This window comes from Bison bison, unplaced genomic scaffold (genome assembly GCF_000754665.1).
Source record: "Bison bison bison isolate TAMUID 2011002044 unplaced genomic scaffold, Bison_UMD1.0 scf7180017864180, whole genome shotgun sequence".
NCBI lineage: Eukaryota > Metazoa > Chordata > Mammalia > Artiodactyla > Bovidae > Bison > Bison bison.
Genome location: NW_011494752.1, coordinates 10,454,108 through 10,478,805, shown reverse-complemented (window position 1 = coordinate 10,478,805; position 24,698 = coordinate 10,454,108). Strand labels below are relative to the sequence as shown.

General features: G+C 41.3%; 1 protein-coding gene across 2 annotated transcripts in view; it reads right to left on the bottom strand.

The window, feature by feature from the left end:
* The window catches only part of TEKT3 (tektin 3), a 34,544-nt gene extending 11,003 nt beyond the window's left edge, over window positions 1-23,541 (bottom strand). Inside the window, exons 1-5 of one of the 2 annotated variants that reach the window (XM_010842984.1) lie at window positions 23,436-23,541; window positions 14,523-15,130; window positions 11,187-11,270; window positions 5,952-6,022; window positions 1,039-1,182 (exon numbers count right to left, since the gene is read on the bottom strand). In XM_010842984.1, coding sequence (XP_010841286.1) covers window positions 1,039-1,182; window positions 5,952-6,022; window positions 11,187-11,270; window positions 14,523-15,101 — 878 coding nt within the window. In that variant the 5' untranslated portion in view covers window positions 15,102-15,130; window positions 23,436-23,541. Of the gene's footprint in view, window positions 1-1,038; window positions 1,183-5,951; window positions 6,023-11,186; window positions 11,271-14,522; window positions 15,131-21,757; window positions 21,842-23,435 lie in introns of those variants that run through there. The other variant, XM_010842985.1, reaches the window with a different exon arrangement.
* Window positions 23,542-24,698: the final 1,157 nt, after the last annotated feature.

Sequence of the window (24,698 nt, the reverse complement as noted above, 5' to 3'; positions counted from 1 at the left end):
GGATCTGCCTGACTCAAGGGTTGATCCTGCATCTCCTGCATTGGCAGGCATTCTTTACTATCTAAGCCGCCAGGGAAGCCCTATCCTGTAGGTAGGAATGTTGAATTGCTACAGGCCTGGTGGAGAGCAATGTGAACTGAGTCTCTCAAATGTCATAACCCAGAAATTATACTTCGAATTGACATGTAGCATTACATCAGTTTCCAATGTGCAACATAATGATTTGATTTATGGATATATTGCAAAATGCCCACCACAGTGAGTCTAACTAACATCCAGCATCACACACAGTTACAAATCTTTTACTCAGGATGAGAATTTTTAAGATATCTTCCTGGTGGCTCAGACAGTAAAGAATCTGCCTGCAATGCAAGAGACCCAGGTTCAATCCATGGATCAGGAAGATCCCCTGAAGGAGGGCATGGCAACCCACTCCAGTATTCCTACCTGGAGAATTCCATGGACAGAGGTGCTTGGCAGGCTACAGTCCATGGGGTCGCAAGAGTCAGATAGAACTGAGTGATTGAGCACACACACAAAGAAAGGTAACACAGGGTTATCAAGATGCAGAGAGACAGGTCCTCTCAGAGAAGAGACCATCCATCCCAGATCGCATCCAGGGGCCTGGCAAAGAAACCATGGACAGGGCAAGTCTAACAAAGAGGGGAAATAAATTATTCAACGTTCAGCTATTTTTCAGCTTCTACTCCTATCACCCCCCCCCCCATTCAGGGCATCTAATATACTGGTAACATTTTATTTTCTTTATGCTTAATTGTGTTTTCTAGGTTTTCTGCCTCAAGCAGGTGCTATTTTCATAGTTAGCATTATAAACAACAAATAATTCTTTTACAAAAGATCACAGGATACAAGTGGCCACAGAACACGTGAGCTTACTGAAGACTTGTCCATAGCAGCTGAGTCTTACCTTTCTGCGTCCTCCCATGGCTTCCAACCTACCTGTATGCTGCATCCTTTGGAAAACGGAGAGAATGGACTCAGGGGCGTGGAAGTCACAGGCAGCCTGTGCCTACTTACGTGGCATCCACCCTCTCCACTCCACGGAAGTAGCTGACGCCGTCCGACGTGTTTCGCAGGTGGTGGCATTTATCGTCGATCCTGTAAGCCGACTGCTTGTCACTCAGGTCCTTCTCCAGCTCGTGCTGGGCAGCTCTGTTGGCTCTAAAAGGCAGAAAGAGACAGAGCTTCAGGCTTAGGAAACAAGGTCACACAAGGAAGTGTGACTGCCGTTCTGGGTGGGGAACCACCCCTACCCCCTCCCTACCCCCATCCCCACATCCACTCCCTCCCATGACCTCCCATGAAAGTCTGCTCCTTCACACAATATCCAGCTTCTCCATTAAAAGGAGCTTCCCCTGCAACCTAGACGTCCATCAACAGATAAATGGATAGAGTTGTGGTACATGTATGTGGTGGAATATTACTCCATGAAAAGGAATGAATTTGAGTCAGTTGAACTGAGGTGGATGAACCCGAAGTCTGTTATACAGACTGAAGTCAGTCAGAGAGAGAAAAACAAATATTGTATATTAAGGCATATGTATGGAATCTAGAAAAAAATGGTACTGATGAACCTATTTGCAGGGCAGGAATAGAGACACAGATGTACAGAACAGACTTGTGGACGAAGCCAGAGGAGGAGAGAGGGTGGGACGAATTGAGAGAGTAGCACCAAAACGTTCATTCAATTCAGTTCAGTTCAGTTGCTCAGTCGTGTCCAACTCTTTGCGACCCCATGAATCGCAGCAGGCCAGGCCTCCCTGTCCATCACCAACTCAGACTCATGCCCATCCAGTCAGTGATGCCATCCAGCCATCTCATCCTCTGTCGTCCCCTTCTCCTCCTGCCCCCAAATCCCTCCCAGCATCAGAGTCTTTTCCAATGAGTCAACTCTTCGCATGAGGTGGCCAAAGTACTGGAGTCTCAGCTTTAGCATCATTCCTTCCAAAGAAATCCCAGGGCTGATCACCTTCAGAATGGACTGGTTGGATCTCCTTGCAGTCCAAGGGACTCTCAAGAGTCTTCCCCAACACCACAGTTCAAAAGCATCAATTCTTCGGCGCTCAGCCTTCTTCACAGTCCAACTCTCACATCCATACATGACCACAGGAAAAACCATAGCCTTGACTAGACGGACCTTTGTTGGCAAAGTGATGTCTTTGCTTTTGAATATGCTATCTAGGTTGGTCATAACTTTCCTTCCAAAGAGTAAGCATCTTTTAATTTCATGGCTGCAGTCACCATCTGCAGTGATTTTGGAGCCCAGAAAAATAAAGTCTGACACTGTTTACAGTTTCCCCATCTATTTCCCATGAAGTAATGGGATCGGATGCCATGATCTTCATTTTCTGAATTACCATATGTCAAATAGCTGGCTAGTAGGAAGCTGCTCTATAGTACAAGGAGCTCGTGACAACCTAGAGAGGTGGGAATGGGTGGGAGGTGTGAGGGAGGTTCAAGAGGGAGGGGATGTATGTATACCTATGGCTGATTCACATTACTGTATGGCAGAAACCAACACAACACTGTAAAGCAATTATCCTCTAATTGAAAAACAAAAAGGAGCTTCCCCTGGAGATGTCCATACATATGAGTGATGAGAACGCTGTCCAGACTGCCCCTGCTATGGGCAGAAGATGTGTGGGCACACAGAACTGGGTATCTGCAGCCCTTCAGGCTGCCCCCCATCTTCCTAACACACAAACCGCCCCAGACAGGACACTGGCTTGGAGCAATCTGTCCACATCTGTGCTTCCCTTTCCTTCTTCCTTTTCCTCTTCTACATCCTAACCCCTTTCCCTTCTATTCCTGGAGAGCAATCCCCTGTGGAGTTATTAGGAATTCAGAGTCAGCCTCCTTCCATCTGAAATGACCTCAGTTTGTGGTCACCGCAGGTCTGAGAGGTTTGCCAGGAGATAGAAACCAAGAGTCAAAATGAACCTCCGTGGTAGGAGCCAGTGTGCAGAAAGAGATCAGGAATTGTGGTACCCAAGCTCGTTCCCCAGCGGCCACCCTCCTGGGAAGGAGGAGCCCTTGGGGAGCTCTGAGATGCTATAATCACAGAGTGCCTACTCAGCACCCAGGAAGCAAAGTGGACAAAGCAAAGGTCTCCTCCCCAGAGGAGCATACATCCTACTGCAAGGCAACAGGCAGTCCCCATAAGGAATAGACAAATCCTGTGGCTTGTTAGCAGAACAATTCAGAAAACAATGCAGGAAAAGGGGGCCAGGAATGTGAGTGATGATGTTAAACAGGATAGTCAGGGTAGGACTCCTAGAGGAGATGGTGCTTGACCCAAGACTTGCAGAGGGAGAACCAGACCAGACAAAGCCTTACTGGCCATTGGAGGGAGTCAGGTTTTTCTCTTAGATGGAATGAGAGACCACTGACTCACATTCTTACAGGATCATTCTGATGTGGGGTTTACAACAGACTTCAGGGGACAGAGAGGTCCCATTAGCAGACACGTGCAGTTACCCAGGTGAGACACGGTGGCGGCTTAGACCAACAGGGCGGGGGGGTGCGGGGAGGAGGAGAGCAAGGTTTAGATTCTGGAGATGCTTTAAAGATAAAACCAGGGGAATCTCCTAGGAGATCAGACATCGGTGAAAAAAAAAATAAAACCTGATGTTGAGTCACTGGAATAGCAGGAAGCCATCAGTGGAGGTGGGCAAAATTGAGGGTGGGTGGGGGAGAAGAACACAGAAGGTCTTGCTTAATGTCTAAGTGTCTATTAAACATCCAAGTGCAGATATGAAGTGGGTTGTTGGAACTGGGGAGAAAGTTCTGGGCTAGAGTAAAAATTGAGGAGGCAATCGCATAAATCACATACAGAGAGCACCTGAAAGACGCAAAGAACTGGATAATCCTAGTCATTTCTGAATTCTGGTCTCAGCACAGAAAAGCCACCCAGGAAAACCTGCATGGGACTCAACCAGCTGATTTCTAACTTGGCCTGTGGCTTTGGGTACTTCACCGGACCTGTCAGAGCTCTAAATTTTGTGGTTTGTCAAGTAGAAATGAGGATAGCGGCATGCAAGTCGTCTGCATTTTGTGAGTTCTAAGTCAGTGCATCCGTGCACTTCTTTCACAGGATGAAAGAAGAGGGAGCTGCCTTCCTGCTGCTTCCCGAGTCCAGTCTCTCGCCTCAGGTACTGGGTTGAATCTCTGGGACTCGAAGACCTTCCTCATCTGTCGTCTGGGACCAAGATGCTCCCCTGGCTTCCTCTCTCGGGCTGACACCCTTGACCTCCTCTGACCTGACTTCAGAACCTCCTTAGGAAGGTCTTCCCTCCATCCACCACCCTAGCGCCCAAGACAGGAGAGATCTATGCTGCCATGTTGGTTCCTAATGAGACTCCATTCTCAGCTGAGATCCTTGCTGGTCTCATTTCTTCATTCATTATTCCTCCCAAGACAAGTAGAGTTGAAACCCCTCTCCCATTGCCTCTACTAGACCAAGTCCAGTAACCATGTTAGGGATTCCAGCCCCCATCTCTTGGATGGAGAAACCATCCCAGGAAATTAGGTGGGCATTTTGGCCACTGTGTATTAAAGAGCAGAGGATATGGAAGATGGGTGGCAGATTTTAGATTATGAAAAAAAATGAAGATTAGGAACTGGACCAGAAGAAAACAGAACAATCACTGGAACCACACTCAACTGATTTTGCAATTTCCAAGGAGCAGAAACCAGAAATTAATATCACAGCTGCTGTATCTTGTATTTATAGCTTAAGTGAACTGTTCACTTACTTAACCAAGCCATGGGAAGTCAGCCATCCATAACCAGTCCTTAGCTATTTCTGAATTTAAAAAGCCCTTTCAATCACAGCTTGAGAGACACCTTAGCCACCTGAACCTGACTGACCTTCACAGCATCCATCCTGAAGGTCAGCAGACTGAGAAAAACCACCACTTTCAGAGCACCTGTTCCCTTGGCTGCATCACACATTACTGCTGACAACATCAGTACAGGCAGAATGATCGTTCCCTTTGTGTGACATATTCCACACTACTTCTTTCCATGGTCATCACCAAATGCATGTTGATCTTTCTAGTCCTTTCAGCCAGTACTTTTTCTATGCTGATAGTTGTTATCAAGGCTTCGAACCCTCCTTTGACTATTCTTCTTTGCCCTCAAACTCCACTATACATTTTAAGTACCTACTATCTACTATAGAGTCAGACAGAGGAGCCTGGTGGGCTACAGTCCATTCGGTTGCAAAGAGTTGGACCTGACTGAGCAACTGAACTGAACTGAACTATCTACTATTGCCAAGAGAAGAATAATTTGTATTTGGTTAGAGAGGAGGATGGATGAATGATTGCAATGCCATGGATGTAGTGAATGCAAAGATGTCATCACAGCACCAAGGACCATGTATTAGGGTTGCAGGAAACCAGCGAAAGCTGAGTTTTTAAGGAGGAGCAGAGTAAATATAAAAGTGAAAGTGAAAGTAGTTCTCAGTCGTGTCTGACTCTGTGCAACCCCATGGACTACAGCCTGCCAGGCTCCTCCATCCACGGAATTCTCCAGGCAAGAATACTCGAGTGGGTAGCCAGTGCCTTTTCCAGGGGTAAATATAAAAAAGTCATCACTTTTCCAGCTGTTGATCTGAGCATGTACAAGTCAATCTCTTATCAAAAAATAAAGTCTTTTGAGTTAAAAGAAACCTTGGTCATACCTCAATTTAGGAAAAAAATCCTTTCTAAACCATTGTGAAAAAATATTTCTTAAAATAAAAATGTAAAGTAAATATCCCAAGTATTCATCTTAACCTCTAAATAAAAACATATATGTGCATATGGATGTGTGTCCATGTATAAGAAATCCTTACATACGAAGTTAAGAGAAATCTGATTGGGAGGCATGGAAGTATAGTTTCATGATAGATATTTTTAATTGTATAGAGAAGTTAAAGTTCTTACGCCAGTTGAGCAATGGCCTTGTCCAAATACAGCTTCATCCTTTCTTGACAACACAGAATAATATCAACTTCCTACTCAATTGAAAGAAAAGGAACATTAATGTTTTGATTATTGAACATAACGTTCAAAGTCAACAATGTAACAAAACATCAATGAGGAAAACCTTGTTACTGGGAGAATTGTGACATAAAATAAGAAAATAATTTGATACCCCCTTATTTACCTATATGCCCCTATGACATTGCTGTCTCAATAGTAGACTGAAATTCATCCTTTACAGGGTTATAGGGAAATTATATTATGGAACAAGTTGGGACAGGGGTAACATTTTAGGAGTTTTCTTTATCTTTTATTGCTGGTCTTTAATTAAATCAATGGATCAATGAATCAAATTCTGGTGATGCACAAGGTTGAATTGAATGCATGGCTTCTTCTGTACTAAGTACTCTTCCGAGAAAAGCAAATCTGGGAGGGAAAAGGAGAGCCTAAAAGGCAGTTCTCTCTGAAAGTGCATGTGACTTTCAAATAACCCAGCTGTATGTTCCAGACAGAGCCCAACCTCCACCCTGGGAGGCCAGCCCTCCCTCGCCCAGCCTCTGCCCTAAGCCCAGCTCCTATACTGGTATAAAAAGCTGCACTATCCTCACATCTGCTTGGCCACACACGTGGTACTTTGATGCTGCTAGAATGTATGTATACACTGTTGACATACATTGTAGCAGAGATTGTTTCAATATTTACTTCCCTTTGAATTTCATATTCACATATCAGAACCCTAAATAGCACCAAGAAGACATTTAAGAAGTGCACATAAGCACTGTTACCACTTTTTCAAGTGAAAAACAATCGCACCATCCTATTGAACAATGAACTCCTGAACACTCTCCTGTGACATAAAACAATACTGTGATAAACAACCTCAAAAACACGTAGACACCACTAATGGGGATGCCTTTTTTCAAGGTTTTGACAAGTGCAGCCAAGTTGCCCTTCAGAAAAGTTAGCCCCAGTTCTTAATCTAGCAATAAATGAAGGTGAATTTCCTCACCCTCACACCCAGTGGACACTATGATCACTCTCAATCTTTGCCGACGTGACAAGCCCCCCACATAAAAGCACACTTGTCCAGATTTGCATTTTAATATTATGACTATGTATTTGTTCATGATTTGACTTTCTTCTTTTGTGAACCACCTGTTCATGTGCTTGTATACCTTTTCTGCTATGTTTTCCTTATTTATAAATATTCTTATGTTTATAATTCAATCTTTTCCCATTATATGTCACAAGTATAACATATGTGTCATAAAATATTTTTTTACCAGTTTGGTCCTTGCCTTTGTATTTTGTGTGTAGTGTTTTTGATACACACATTTATGATTTCTATGGTGTTAAACTCTTAAAAGTTCCCCCTTTGGGTTTCTGCTTTCATTAATTTGATTTGAAAGTCCTCGTCTCTTCAATGTTAATTATTACTCAACCATATAATCTTCTTATTCTTTCACTGCTTAATTGGTGAACATAAAAATATTATGCCTAGAGCTTATTTCAGTGATAAGCCTCCTGCCTGATCCTCTGATCCTCTGAATGATTGGAGTAAATGAAAAGCTAAATTCCCACAACATGTGACCAAGTTCCCCGACTCTTACAGGCAGCAAGGATGTCTCACGTGTTCTCATCGGAGGTTGTGCGTGTCTTTGATTTTTAGTACTATGCAGTCTTCATCTTTCTCTCTGACCTGGTGTGTGTGTGTACAGCTAGTTCACAGAGGTGTTGACCAAGGATCCATGGAATACTGCTGAGAAAACACCACTTGAAACCCAAAATCTCAGTGAGCTTTTATGCTCTGTGTACACAATGCACACAGAGGGAATTCCTGGAACTTCAAGTGGAAAAAAACTACATTTAATGAGACACTTGCTATGAGATCCTTCAGCAGTATTTTTTACATCTGAATTTAAATAATGTCATATGATGAACATCATGTTGGAGGTAGAAGGCTTCGTGGGGATAGGGAATGCCTGAAACCAAAGACTTTTGGAACCCGTTCCCCAATGCTAACACCTACTAATCCATACTCATACATGGGCCTCCAGCAATGCTCCCAATGGAAGCAAATGCAGGTCAAACGCCTTATCCCCTCAACCACCCATGAAAAGAACGTGTACAGAAGATGGTGGACACAGACAGAGGGCAGAAGTGAGAAAAGCCCAAATGTAATCAGATCAATAGCTACCACCCGACACCCAGGGAAGCAAACAGAGATCATGGCAGGAAACCCAAGAACAGCATACTAGGAGCCTGGCAAGTGGGCCCACTCCCTCTGGATCCTGAACTTGGGGAAGAACAATAAACCTCATGAATAAAAAGGTCACGGTGACTGCTCTGCATTTCTCATAGTCTCAGTGATCAGAGTGAATATGTTGTGCTTTAAGATGGAAAGAGAACAAGAAGACACATCCAGGCATTTGAAGAATCTCGAATGAATCCTACTCTTCGAGCAGGTGAAACCTTTGCGAGGCATCTCGTTACGGTTCTCCTCTTGGGAGCTATATAGTCTCGGGATGGGGAGAGGGGTTGGGGGATAGAACAGAGACTTCACAGCCTTTGGCTTCCCCTCACCTCAAGCAAAACCCTGCCTTGTTGCCTCACACTCCTGGGTCTTGGGTGGGATAGTGGTTAAAGACACTTTGGCATCAGTTAGCCCAGCTCCAAGGCTGGCTTTGCAGATTCTGGGACCAAAGGCAAGTTATAAACTAAGGGAGATAACACTTACCTCTCTAGGCTGCAGGGTAGATAATTACATGCCTCACAGGTGAAAAGTTCTCAATAAGACGTGGACCTTACAACATGACATAGGTCATAGTGCGTGACTTAGAACTTGATCCTCATGCACAATGTGGGCTCCGCCCTATTCTCAGCTGAGGGACATCGGCCAGGTCACAAGAACCCTGAATGCTGACCACACGTGTGGCTGTGTGCTGACTCGGCTACAGCCTGAACTGTGGACATACAGTCATTTCTGGGACCTCACTGTTAAACCCAGACCCTGCTTCTAGCGGACTGTCATTCTATGTATCCACGTTAACTGAGCCTTTTTAAGTTTGGGGAAAGTGGGTCATAACATGCTCTTAACAGACAGTTACTAAAATCAAACTTTAAAAATCAAATTGTAAGTCCGATTGTATCTGGAATCTGGATGACGGCAAATATCACCTATAGGAGTGGACACTCCATTTCTTTGTGGGGTTGTTTTTGTTTTGGTTTGGTTTTTGTTGTTGTTGTTGGGGGTTTTGTTTTGTGGAATCTTAGTTTCCCAATCAGGAATCAAACCCATGCCCCCTGCAGTGGAAGTGTGGAGTCTTAACCACTGGACCACCAGGGTTTCTATATACAGTGTTTTGTAATGATAATACTCTCAAATTCTCACGTATCCTTGAGTTTGGGATGCAGAAGGTGTTTCCTTAGAGATCTGCATTCTCAGTATTTGCTCCTCCATCACTTGAAGTTGACCCATCACCCGGTTAGTTGTGAGGGGGCTGTAGTCCCCCAACCTATTCAGAGGCGGAAATCCCAGATAGGGAAGACATGTCTTGCTACTGGCGGTGAGAACCCAGCCAGACATTCTTTCCATGCTGGCATCAAGGTTCTATTCAATACTGTCTCGGAGCAGAATCCTCCTTGGACAGAGTCATAGAACCAGTAACAGGCCCCTCAATAGGAAGGGAAGGCAGAAGGCATCAGGGTCCAAGAACAGTTCACTTTCAGGCTTCATGAACATGAACGAAAAATGAGTTACCAACAGACATATGTTTGGCACTTGGGGATGCAGAATGAATGCTTAATAGAGTATGCAAACTGAAAAACAGAAACGGGAAGAGTACCAGGTACATAAGAGCTGAAACCTTTAAGGAATGGCAGAGACCTTGTGAGAGAGAGCCTAGGAGGTAAGGTCAGAGAATGGAGAACAAAATCATCTTTAGTTGGTGGAAGGTGGAAGAGAGCCTAATGGGAGGACCAGCACCATACATCAGATATAACTATAAGCTTCTGGATGGCAATTTTGCTGCATGTCCCCTTTGACAAATCAATTGGATTTTCAAAAATGTATTCTAAAGAAATAATCAGAAATACATAGAGTTATTAATACTGTGCCTGTACGAGGGCAAGGGCCACTTGGAAATCTCTGTACCTTTCCCTCTATTTGGCTGTGAACCTAAAAATGCTCTAAAACATTGTCTTAAAAAGTAGCACTGCCTTTCCAAATCTACATTTAAGAATAAACACCATTGAGCGTGTATCCCACCAAAAAAAGCACTGTTCAAATTCATAGATATAGTATAATTCTAATCTTGAAGATACATTTGTGTGTCTTCAGACTGGGTGACATCTATCTAAGTGTGATTAAGAAAAAGACCAAAACACTCTAAAATGAATAGTCATTCCTAACTGAACTTTGAGTGATTTTATCTTTTCTTTTTTTATCTTTTTTATCTATTTTTATATATATTGCATTTTTCAAATTCCCTCAGGAAATATCTATTACTTTTATAACCCCCCCAATATACCTTTATAAAAAAAATAACACATTCATAGCACAGGGAACTATATTCAATATCTTGTAAAAAACCATAATAGAAAAGAATATGAAAATGAATATATACATGTGTATATTTTATACACACACACACTCATATATGAATCACTCTGCTGTACACCAGAAGCTAACGAAGTGAAAGTCGCTCAGTCGTGTCCGACTCTTTGTGACCCCATGGACTATATATATAGTACATGGAATTCTCCAGGCCAGAAGTACTGGAGTGGGTAGCCTTCCCCTCCTCCAGGGCATCTTCCCAACCCAGAGACTGAACCCAGGTCTCTCACATTGCAGGCACATTCTTTACCAGCTAAGCCACAAGGGAAGCACAAGAATACTGGAATGGGTAGCCTATCCTTTCTCCAGCGGATCTTCCCAACCCAGGAATCTAACCGGGGTCCTCTGCATTGCAAGTGGATTCTTTACCAACTGAGTTATCAGGGAAGCCTGTTGTAAATCAACTACATTTCAATAAAAAAATTAAATGTGTTTTTTTCTAAATGCTATAAATATCTGATACTACAACTCCATACTTATAAGTGTCTTTATGTAACATCATTTTTGTTTCTATACAGTAAATGGTAAATGCACATTTGCAAGTAAGTTTCTTGTTATTGAAGGATTTGCCCCATATTTACCGTCAGCAGCTCTTTTTCCACTTCATCATGAACTAGATCAATTCCCATTCTCTTCTCTCGATGAAATAGACATTCTCGGGCTACCTACAGACACAGAAATAATGGGAAAAACGAATACAAACTGACTGAAATCAGTGACCAGCGCTTCTAATAACCTGTTTCTAAGACAAGTCAATAAATACTCCCAATACCAACTTTTCAAGCCATTTTGGTGGAAACCAAACAAGAAACTCACTGTGACAACTAAATGAATCCTTACTGCTGGTGAAAAGGTAAAGAATTTGAAAAATTACTTGTTTGAAAAATTACTTATTTGGGAAGTTGACAAAATGAAGCAGATGGTGTCCTACTTAATCCTCACAGATCATCTGAGAAAATTATTTGGCATTAATTCCTTCTAGAGAATAGTTCAATAACCCAGATCATAGTCTTCAAGATATTATTTCTAAATATTTTCTACTGAGAAGTGAGAGGAATAAACAAGTGATTATTTAAAGACACCAAAACATTTGTGTAGCCAAAAATCCAGGTGATTGTTAAGTACCATTTATTGCTTTCCTAATTATAAAAAAATACACTTTAATCATTAGAAAAAAAGAGAGAAGTTGAAAATTTTATTCATACTCTTATCACCACTGTGTTTGTTTTTAACAAAACAGAAGTTATAATGCCCTCATAATTTTACATTTTAGGATCGATATTAAATAGTAGACCTGAAATATTGTCTTTGAGACAAAGTATGTTAATGACTCCAATAGAAAACAGCTTAGGTAGCCAACAACTAAATTATGTATGAAAGAACTTTATGTGTTAAAATACTGTTTTTCAAAGAGTATTTCATGTCATGGGATGACTGTATAATGTTAAAATTTTTTAAAGCATAAAACATAATAGTATGTATACCATAATCTGGATATAATATCATTGAACAAAGTCTTGGAGTGAATCTCTAATTTTTTAATAGTACAATGTACACTTACTAGAAGATGAATTAATGGGTTGAAGGAAACTCTGATTTTAATATGTATTACACAAAATTGCTTTCCAGCAAGTTTATACTCATCCATAGTCTACTAACAATATACGGAGCATCTGTCTTCTACATTTTTGCTGACCCTATACATAATCAGTTTTCATTTTTGCAAATTTGAATGAGCCAAAGAAGTTTACTTCATGCCTTAGCTTGTATTTGTTTCAGCTTGGATGTTTATCATTGAGTTTTAATATTTTTTCTTACATACAGTGGACCATCAGTATATCCTCTTTTGAGATGTATCTGTCACGTGACTAATTCTTATTTTAATTAGGGTCTTCTGCTACTGTGCTGATTGTAAATGTTTAAATACACAAGATATCTGGACCAAAAAAACTGCAGAAAAGAAATTTAAATTATATCCATCTTATGGAAATCAGTCATCACTGAAAGGAATGGTAAGGGAAGAAATTTAATCTCCTCTGGAATTAAGTAAAAGTAAGTGGCTATCATTGTAAGGGTTCATTAAAGTGGGAGTGGCAAGGGATGTAAAACAGACCAGAAATCCTCAAAATGATCCAGAGCTCAGAGAAAGTACGGAAGGACTTCTGATCCCCAAAAACAATTCATGATAAGTTCATTTAAAACAATCTCGTTAGCGTGCTATAGACCTTTCTCAGAGTTTCTGTGGTTCTGTGTATTTATGTGCCATTGTGTTCAGTGGGGAGGAGGCACAGTGAGAAGTTACAGTGTGGGGGAGGGGTCTCCAGCAAACCCTCCAACCCACTAGACTTCCAGCTTCTCAATACTCTAATCTCTTCTACTACAGATGCCATAAAATAAGACCTACTGGAAATGCTTATCACTTGGAAAATGAGTTATACAAACATGGAGTAAAATGGTGTTAGCCTTGTCCATCCACATACATACAACTTCTCAAATAATTTATCATTTGCACATCTTCAAAGACAGAATGTTTTCTTTCAATGGTAGTGGATAGAATGGGGTCGGGGTAAGGGGGCGGGGGGCGGGCGGGGTAGGGAGCAACATACACTCAGAGGGTTAGTGGTAACTGGATCTCCACTCAGAAGCCTAATCAGAGGCCAGTAACCAGATGAAAGGCTGCCTCCAAGACCACAACTGGCTCAACCTCCATCCCATTTCTCTATTTAATCAAACTCATTCCATCTCCTAAGAAGGTCTCATTTGATCATTTCACTGTGCCCCAAAGTGGAATCACCACATGCACACCGAAGGCATGTGTGTTTCATGACATGTGTTTCATGACATAGACTAAAAGAACAGCTTATCTTTTTCCTTTCAAACAATGTTTATGTTATACAATGGACAGCAATGACCAAGCAGCCTATTTAAGAGATGGGAAAATGGCATTTTCACCGTAAAATACTGTGTGTCCTAAGAATGTTGCTTTTTCATACTGTTTATGGGGTTCTCATGGCAAGAATACTGAAGTGATTTGCCATTCCCTTCTCCAGTGGACCACATTCTGTCAGAACTCTCCACCACATATGGTGGGAGAGCTGGACTACATGTATGTATGGATAGATATGAGATACAGTAATGTATGGATGTGAGAGTTGGACCATAGAGAAAGCTGAGCACTGAAGAATTGATGCTTTGGAACTGTGGTGTTGGAGAAGACTCTTGAGAGTCCCTTGGATGGCGAGGAGATCAAACCAGTCAATCCTAAAGGAAATCAGTCCTGAATATTCATTGGAAGGACTGATGCTGAAGTTGAAACTCCAATACTTTGGCCACCTGTTGCGAAGAACTGACTCATTGGAAAAGACCCTGATGCTGGGAAAGATTGAAGCGGGGAAGAGAAGGGGACAACAGAGGATACGACGGTTGGATGACATCACCGACTCAGTGGACATGTAATTGAGCAAGCTCCGGGAGTTGGTGGTGGACAGGGAAGCCTAGCATGCTGCAGTCCATGCGGTCACAAAGAGTCGGACACAACTGAGTGACTGAACTGAAGAATGTTGTTTTAATTAGCCTGTATGAAGAATTTTCTCTTCTTTTTTTTTTTTTTTGGCTGTGCCACTGGGCCTGCAGGAGATCTTTGTTCTCTAATCATGGGTTTTACCAGTGACCTCAGCAGTGAAAACACAGAGTCCTAACCACCGGACCACCAGAGAATCCCCAAATTCTTTCTACTTAAACGCTGTTCTGAAAAATGTGTGAAAAATAGCAGTGGTTTTATCATCAATGAAACCTGTTACAGATATATTGATAGGGGCTTGGCACCTACAGGTTAAGTGGAATATACTGCAATAGATAAATGATCTTGACAATTCAATGACTGGGTTATAATCCTTTTAATAAAGTCTTATATTTACCTGAAGAGGGGCTTCTGTCTCCATCAAAGCCCTCTCCAATCTTTTCTTAATGTCAGTTAGTTCATTTGTCTCTCCAATCATTGCATCCAACTCATGAATGATTTCAGATTTCCAAAACCCTATGTCGTTGACTCGTTCTCCCAAATTTTGGGTGGAGTCTGCCTGGGTTTTTCTTGTTTGTTGGTATTTGTCTTGAATCAGGCGAGATGTGTCCACCCTTAGTCTCTCTGAATTGTGTCGGGAAGTGTTGGACTCTTGAAAGTTGGTTAGGTTGGACCTGTACCAATCGTCAGGTGTATACCTGGTGAAGAGGGTGGTTCTGTTGGAGACAAAAGGTAGCATGGTGCTCTCGGACACCCTCTGAGATCTGGTGCAGTACGGGTCCAAGGTTGGCCAGTTGGAGGCTGCTTTGTAGTATGTGCTTGGTCTCCAAGGCAGGCTCAGGCTATGGGTCAAATTGTAGTGAGGAAAGCGATCCCTGTAGGTTGAAGCCATGGTACTGATGGCTGGTAGGAAGTTGGTTGGTGTTGGTCTAGGGTGGGCATAAGTTGCTGTTAAGGTAGAACCTAGAAGCTCCATGATGCTCAAACACTATTTGTAAATTTCTCCTGTTTAAAAGAGGTCGGGGGGTGGGGGTGGGGAGCAAAAATAGATAGTTACATAAACTAACTTAGGCAAAAACTTACACATAAAAGGTCACATCTGGCTTACTATAATTAGCAGTGATAAAGTATTAGATATTTGTTTTAATTCAATGTCCACCTTTACTAGTGATAACATACCCCAATTTTTTTTAATCTCTGTATCTCTAGACTGTATTCAAATCACATTTTTGTAGATTGGCCATTTGAGTTTTTGAAATATTTTTTTTTAATTATGAGAGTAACATTGTCTTGTAACAGATTCAAATCAAGAGCCTGAACCATGCTTTTTAACAGATTGGGTTCAAATCTTGGCTGAGCTCTTTACTAGGTGTGACACCTTGTGCAAATGATTTAACCTCTCAGTGCCTCATCTCTAAATTGGGAATAATAATAGCAATCACTACTTTGGATTCCTGTGAGCAGTATTAGCAGCAAGGGGTTACTTAGTATTCCCCTGCCCCAGCCCACATCGAGCTTCCTAAATAAACATGCAATCAGAGAAGCAATGGCAAGTATGGAAACACAGGTCAAGGAAGTACCCTGATACCCTTTTCCTGGCAACTTGCCACCTCCAATATACATAGACATGTAACTCAGCCCCTGCAGGGCTATGAGGATTGAGGAGGACGAGGCTGAGTGTTTGGAATACTTCGCACAGTTCCAGGCACAAAGTAAATGCTCAATAAATGTTAACTTTAAAAACTACTAGTGTAGAGGAATAAACAAAGTTTATCCATTCTTTCCCATCAAAAAACTACTCTTCAGAAGTATACATTGTGAATAGTTCATTAATAGTTTCATCTTTCCAGATTTTTCCTTTTCTTATACTAACACATATACTACTTTAAAATCTATATACATCTCCTAACATACATACGCACAGGGCTTTTTAATACAAAAACTGAATTATCGTAATCATTATATGTATCATTCCAATAACATGCATTTTTTAAAATAAATGTATTTTGGATCTCTCTCCTTATTAAAACATATAGATGCACTTCATCCTTTTGGGGAGCTTCCCAGGTGGTGCCAGTGGTAAAGAACCCATCTGCCAATGCAGGAGATGTAAGAGACACAGGTTCGATCCTCAGGTCGGAAAGATCCCCTAAAGAAGGGCATGGCAGTCCACTCCAGTGTTCTTGACTGGAGGATCCCATGGTCAGAGGAACCTGGAGGGCCACAGTCCATAGGGTCGCAAAGAGTAGGACACAACTGAAGCCACTTAGCACACCCTTTTTCACCAGCTGAAAAGTATTCTATTGTCTGGAATTTGAGGTCACTGTCAGTCCACAAAGCCAAGGATGCCATAGACTATGACATACATTTCAGCATCTAAATGTCATTCTACTTGGGGGTTAATGTCTATGGACTCATTTACTGAAAATAAAAAATAATATCAGATCTGATTTTGTAGTCTGCTCAAAAAAAAAAACAAAAAACAGACAAACAAAACAAAAACAAGTTCAACGATTCTTTAAATAGCTGTTTTGACACCATTCCTACCCAAACCACAAAATGATCTATTTGTCAAACTGTAGCTAAATCAAAATCCACTCAGACCACATGTGATGAAACAGCTGCCCGCCGCCACAGGTGGTATCTCCCGCCACACTAGCTCCCTGACTATTTCCTACTTCTCCCCTCCCTCAGCCCCCAAATGCCTTATACTGGCCAAGCTGAGGTTATAACAGAAAAAACAAAAGCCTTAACAACCACTTTCCATTGTGAATCTCTGTTTGAAACACACTGCTTTTTGAAAAAGCAAATTCAAAGTAACTTGAGACCTTAGGGTCCTCGTGGCTACTTTTAGTTTCAACCTCTTCCTCAAGTCCCATATAGAAATAAACTGGTCAGTTTCCTTTGAGCCAGAAGCTTCAAGTAAGACTAGACCACTCTTGACCGGCTTTTTTTAATTACTGACAATGAATCGAAAAGTTAATGTCACACTTGGTTCTTCAGCCATGGAATTCCAGGTGTAGAATTACTACATGTATTTAATCAACACCTTTGATGTTGAATCTTAAGGCATTTCAATCCATGTTTGTCAAATATTGGACCATGAGTCATCCACTCCAAAGGGTGATATGTGAAAGGCTGAGGTACAAGCCAGAGAAGACCTATGAATCAAGAAAATCAATATGGCTTGAAAAAGCATCCAGTGATATTTTACAATTAGAGATGGGATATAATTTAAAACCTGGAATCTGCAGTATAAACTCAGTTGTTTAAAAAGTTCCCAGATATAGAGCTCCTCACATATGGCAGTAAGTTTCACATGAGAGACAATATTCTCTCTCTATTCCATACTCCAATATTCCATATTCTAACTCCAGTAGGCCATCTTATCAGTCATGACTCTGCTCAATTGCTCAGTCGTGTCTGACTTTTTGTGACCCCATGAACTGTGGCCTGACAGGCTCCTCTGCCCATGGAATTTTCCAGGCAAGAATACTGGTGTGGGTTGCTGTTTCCTATTCCAGGGGATCTTCCTGACTCCAGGGCTCGAATCCATGACTCTTGTGTCTCCCGCATTGACAAGTGGATTCTTTACCACTCCACCACCTGGGAAGCCCTATAAGTCATTTAGGAAGGCCTAATAAAAGACAACAGCATGGTAATTTTTTTCCCCACATTGGCCAAGAAAATTAAGAATCTCATGGCCCATAAAATACTTAACTCAAAATAGATTTCTGCCTTCAACCAGGATAGAGCAATAAAAAGTAGACTTAGCCTCTTCCAACTAAAAAACTAGACAAAATATAAGCAGCAACTGTTTTCAGGCAGCACAGGACTCCAAGCCCTGAGAGAAGAGAAACAAATACGGTGAGCCCTCTGATCACCTGGAGGCAATTTCCAGACCATGGGGAAAACAGATGAAAACCAAACAGCCTGGACGCTCTGACCTCAATTTGCGAGTTTAGGAAGAGGTCAGAATTTGGAAAGTCTGAGACAGCTGGAAGTTGTGATGCAGGATTCTGGAATAAAATGATTTATGCAGAAACAGAGCTCCATAAATCTATGCAGGGTCCACTTGAGTCTTTGCTGAGTAATAGACTGTACAGACATCAAGAGACATTCCACAGACCTTAGCAAAGAATGATGGCAGTGTTGTTAGCTGAACAATTCCTACAGCCAGAGAAAGCACAGAGACATTTTGAACCCAGACCAGCTGGAGTAGAAACCTGTTAGTGATCACCTACAGCATTCGGTGGAGACCCCAGAGAGGTCACTCATTAGAATGGGACTGATACGTCTAGAATGAAGGTACTAAAGACTCTAGCAAAGCTTGAATACAGGCCTCAAAGAACTGAAGCTAACCCACAAGTAAAGTGCCTGACAACACCAAGATGCTGAAACATATAATATCACAACGTCCAGCACCCAATCAAAACCATCCAGACATGCCAAGAAGCAGAAAAATGTGACATAAATAAAAGTCAGTCAACAGAAACAGGCATAAAAATGGAGGAAATGTGATGGAGATAGAAAACTATGTACAAGTATTTAAAGAAAGATGAGAACGTAATAGAGATATGGAAGACTTAAAAAAGAACCAAATGAAACTTTAAGGATAATGTGAAACAGATTCATCAGTCCAGGTTCAATGCATGAGACAGGGTGCTTGGGGCTGGTGCTGGGGATGGGGATGACCCAGAGGGATGGGATGGGGAGAGAGGTGGGAGGGGGGTTCAGGATGGGGAACACATGTCCACCTGTGGCTGATTCATGTCAATGTATGACAAAAACCACTACAATATTGTAAAGTAAATAGCCTCCAATTAAAGCAAATAAATTTTTTTAAAAAGAAACTTTAAGGATAAAACATACAATATATATTTTCACAATTTCACTGGATTGGATTAATTGCACAATAGACACCAGAGAAGCAAAGATTAGTGAGCTTAAATCTAACCAAACCAAATCACAGAGTTTTTTAATTAACTGAAAAAAAAATGAAAGGGGGCTCAGTAAACTATGGTATAATATCAAGTGGTCTAACATCATGTACTGGGAATGTCATATTGGGAGGAGAGGAGACAAAACATCTAAAGAAAAAATGGCAGCAAATTTCCCAAATTTGGTGAAAACTATAAACCCCTAGGTCTAAGGAGCTCCACACACTCCAAGAGGATAATAAGTACATGCCTATGTGTGTGCACACACACCACCACTACAATCACCTCCTCAAGGCTCATCTTAATAAAAGTTCTGAAAGTCCACAATAAGGAGAAAACTTTTAAATCAGAGGAAAAAACACATTAGGTAGGCAAGAAAAAAAATAAGTGAAGAATTCTCAGAAGCTCTGCAAGCCAGAAGACCATTAAACAACCTCTTTAAAGGACTGGAAGAAACTGTAATCCTAGAATTCTATTCCAGTGAAAGTATTCTTCAAAGATGAAGTTGAAAATAGAAGTTTTTCTTAATAAAAGAGCAAAAGCCAAGAAAATTCAGCAGCAGCAGAACTGCAGTAAGAGACTTGGTAAAGGAAATTCTTCAGGCAAAAGGAGATTATACCAGATGGAAACTTGAATCTGCCCAAAGGAATGAAGTGTCAGAAATGTTAAGTATGTGTGCTAATAGAAAAAAAAAAAAAACAAAAACCTTTTCTAACTCTTAAATTTCTTTAGAAGATGGTTGTTTAAAGTAAAAATAATAAAAAATATACTGTGAAGTTTATTATAAAAAAACAAAAGTTGTATGATAATAATAGCACAAATGATGGGAGAGCTGAAATGGAAAACTACTACTGTAAGGTCTTATGATTAAATGGAATAATGTTATTTAAACATATACTGCAATAAATCAAAAATGCATACTGTAAACTTTGGAGCAACAGTTCTCAAAACATGATCCAGGAAACCATAGGCTTGCCTCAGACCTCCTCTGGGGTGACAAGGTCAAAATTATTTTTATAGAAAATACCCAGATGCAATTTGCCCTTTTCATTCTTGTTCTCTCACAAACGTACGCTAGAGGTTTCCAGAAGTGACATTATATGTGCTATCACGACAGACAATACAGAAATAGATATGAGAGCCGGATAAGAGTAATTTTAAAACTTTACCAAAAATGTAAAACAACACCACTCTTCTCAATTTGTTTCAGAAAACATGGTTTTTCAATGGAAAGTGTTATTTATGCTACTAAGAGGCTTTCGTCATTATTTTTTAAAGAGTTAGTATTTTTAATTTCTCAATTTTAATTTCTAATAAGTATCAACAGTGTAATTAAATTAAAGCTCTACAGGATATGTTCTCTGACCATATCAGAGTTAAACTAGAAATCAATAGTAGAAAGGTATTTGGAAAATCTTCAGAAAGTAGGAAACTAAACAACACATTTCTAAATACCCTTTGGGTCAATGAAGAAATCACACAGGAAATTAGAAAATATTTTGAACTGAATGAGAATAAAAAACAGACCATATCCAATTTATGAAATGCAGCTAAGTGTATTTTGAGTGAGGCTTTTAGCTTTAAATGCTTATACTAGAAAATAATGAGCTAAAATCAATGATCTACATTTTCATCGTAATGGCTAGCAAAAAAAAAAAAAAAAAGAAAGCAAAGTAAACCCAAAGTAGAAGTAATAAAAGTCAATGAAATAGAAAATGAACAAATTTTTGGAAAGCAATGAAATCTTAACAGTAAAATTGATAAACCTCTTGCAAGACTGATCCAGATTTTAAAAAGGAGAAGACAAAGTACTACCAGAAATGAAAGAGGGAATACTACTAAAGACCTTGCAAACATTAGAAAGTTAATAAGGTGCTATTACTAACAACCGTATGCCAAGGAATTTGACAACAGAAAGGAAATAGACACAATTCTTTAAAAACACAACCAACCAAAATTAACTGGAAGAAAAAGGTAACCTGAATAGCTATATAGGAATTAAAGAAATTGAATATGTAACTTAAAATTTTTCTTCAAAAAAAACTTCAGGCCCAGATGGGTCCAATGATAAATTCTACCAAAGTTTTAAGGAATAATATCAGTTTTTAAAAGCCTATCACTTACTTGGGTGATGTGCCTTTCACAATATTTAAATTATTTTCTAAGTTCTAACTCAGCCTCTTCCCAAGAGGCCATGAGCAGCACATACTAAGATCATTAACTGATGCTATAAATATCTCATATTTGCAAGCAAACTAAACAAATTCTTTGGGAAGATGACTGAAAATAGCTGTGGAAAAATTCATCCCCTAAATCATGCAATTGTTTTTTTTTTTTTTTTGCTTTTAGTCATGACCAAAAGGCATTTTAAGAAATAAGACCTGTTACAAAGTCAAATACAGTATTTGACTGTATTCACTGAAGGTGGGGTCAATAGTTATTTACATACTGGAAAAATGCTATAATAGTCTTCTATAAATATTAACATGCTAAAATATAATTAATCCAACAGAGATTGTAAGTCCGGGAAAGCTCTATTTAAAACCCAAAAAGTGGCCTCAAGTTGGAGAAAAACATTAGCACATTTAGGCAAGGCTTTAAGATCATAAATATTTTAATGTATAAAAACCTATAAATTATAGTCTACAGAAGGCATGACAAGGACAGAAAGTTTCCATGAATTGTTTCACACCTTGTCTCAGATCAGTGCCCAGCACAGGCTTGAAAGAATCACACAAAACCGGTTTCTTTGGCCATATGTATTTAATTACAATTTCCAGCTGAAACAGAAATAAAACACTGCCCTTAACACATTAATAAGTACCAGACTTGAAGAAATTATATCATATTTCAATGTTTAAGTAATTTCTCCCTATGCATATACTAAATAAGAATGCAAGAAAGGTTTAATAACTCTTTCTTCTAAAATAAAAGCTTGATAAGAAACTCTCTTCATTACTCGTGAGAGTATAAATCACTACACATTGAAGAACTACATATGGGCCAGTATCTATTAAAATGGAAAATGCGCATTCTCTAAAAACCAAAATTCAATATATATTATATATACACACATAAATACAAAAACCCAAGTTTGTATACAATCAGAATGTACAAGAATATGCTTCTAGTAGTTTTTAAAAGGGAAGAGCCTGAAAGTCCATTGATAGGAGTATGCATGCGTAATTTGTGGTAAATTCATGCCAGAGTTATCATCACACAACAGTTAAAAGCAATGACCTAGAGCATGCATAGAATGGTATCATTATATAACTGTTCAAAAGGACACTATATATTGGTTTCTGGATAAATACCTAAGGAGTAAAAGTATAAAAATATGCAGAGTATAAATAAACACTATATTCTGGTAGGTGGGGAAGGAGAAAAAGGACGTGAAATTCCCAAGGGACACATAAGCGGCCTCTTCCGTGTCTGTAACAGCTGTTTGGTTTTTTGTTTTATTTTTTAAAACAAGGCGTACATGCATGCTTGAACACTTTATTTTGTGAAATACTTTCTTTTAAAAAGAAAAAGATTTTATCAAAACACTTGGCCTATAAGTCAAACAATTTGCTTGCTTTTTTCACAATAGCCAAATGAGTAATTTTATCCATTTCTAAAGGACTGAGCAGCTTCACTTTCACTTTTCACTTTCATGCATTGGAGAAGGAAATGGCAACCCACTCCAGTGTTCTTCCCTGGAGAATCCCAGGGACCTGGGATCCTGGTGGGCTGCCGTCTCTGGGGTCGGACACGACTGAAGCGACTTAGCAGCAGCAGCAAAATGTTTATTTACCTACACCTACACAAGAATCCAGGGAGAAAAAAGGGACTTGGTGTAAACTGTCAAAATACAAGTGAGCACGTCATAGCTAGAGCTAAACAGAAAAGGCCATGGACAGTGAGCAACTGCCATGATCTGAATTTCAGCACCTCTTTGACAGGCCAAGTGAGTGCTTGTCCAGCCCCCGCCTTGTCTGCATTCTGAAGACCTGGGTAAGGAATCCGGGAGAACAAGGACCAAGGTTGGGGCACCGCACAGGTAACAGGTGTAAGATATTATACTTAGGGCCTGGGATTCTGACGCCCCCTTCCCGGTTCTGCATTTAGAAATAACTTCTCAATCCTTGAAAAGCATCAGAAATATGCATTAGGAAGGCTTGGGGGACTGGGTAAGGGTGCCTGTGGGTGTGTATAGTTTTTATTTGGAAGGGTGGGAGGAGAGAAGTGAAGATGGACGGGGAGGTGAGAATTCCAGGGTTTCCAAGACGTCACCCCGAATTCGGAGGCCAGACGTTGGAGTGCGAATCGGGGCGGGGGCGCTGTAGGGGTCGTCCCAGAGGCAGTCAGGAGCCCACGGGACCACTCACCTGTCAGGGGTGCCAGACCAGGGGCAGGGAAGTGGGCGTGAGCGGGAGGGGTCGCAGTGGGAGGGGTCGCAGCCCCACCACCTACAACCCGCTGAGGCTCCGAGGATCTGCCCCGCCCTGGCCCCGCCTATTCCTCCTGTGACGTCAGCGCCCACGGACCACTCAACGGCCGCCGCTGAGGGCATGCCGAGGCAGCCGATTGGCCGGTGGAGAGAGAGAGAGGCGGGTGGTGGGAGGTGGAGGGAAGAGGGAAACCCGGCGGGCTGGTGATGGTTGCCATGGACGCTCTGACGCGTAGTAACCACGGCTCCCTGGAGACCTCGAGACGGGAGGGGTGAAGGGGTGAGGGATTCCCAGCCAGACGTTGGTGGTCCATGCTAGGAATGCTGACAGGCACCCACATTTCCACCTGCTTCGCTCCATGAAGGGATTATCCAGCGAGCTTTCCGCATTTCCTCACTCTCAGGAAATGATGTGGAGCTTCTGTAAATAGGAGTCCTCGCTGTTTGGATAGGTCTGGGCCACGTGTCTTACCTACATCAGGGTTCATCCATGCACCTTCCATTACTTACTCAAGCTTGGTAAAGTTCATTGACTTAGGCAAGGACAAACCAAGTCTAGGCTCCCAGATCCTTACCAGCGCCCTGCCAGCGTCATCCTGTTTTCCCGTATTCAGTTCAGTTCAGTTCAGTTCAGTCGCTCATTTGTGTCCCACTCTTTGCGACCCCACGAACCGCAGAACGCCAGGCCTCCCTGTCCATCACCAACTCCCGGAGTACACCCAAACCCATGTCCATTGAGTCGGTGAGGCCATCCAACCATCTCATCCTCTGCTGCCCTCTTCTCCTGCCTTCAATCTTTCCCAGCATCAGGGTCTTTTCCTTCCCATATTCCTTACCAGCAACTCTTTCTATATCTGGCATAAAAAACAATTACCCTGAGCTACACTTTTCACTGGGCTTCCCTTGTGGCTCAACTGGTAAAGAATCTGCCTGCAGTGCAGGAGACTTGTGTTCGATCCCTGGGTTGGGAAGATCCCCTGGAGAAGGAAAAGGCTACCCACTCCAATATTCTGGCCTGGAGAATTCCATAGACTGTATAGTCCATGGGGTTGCAAAGAGTCAGACATGACTAAATGACTTTCACTTCTCCCTTTTTACTGGGGCTTCCCAGGTGGCTCAGTGATCAAGAATCCACCTGCCAATGCAGGACACACAGCAGACTCAGGTTCAATCCCTGGGTCAGGAAGATCCTCTGAAGGAG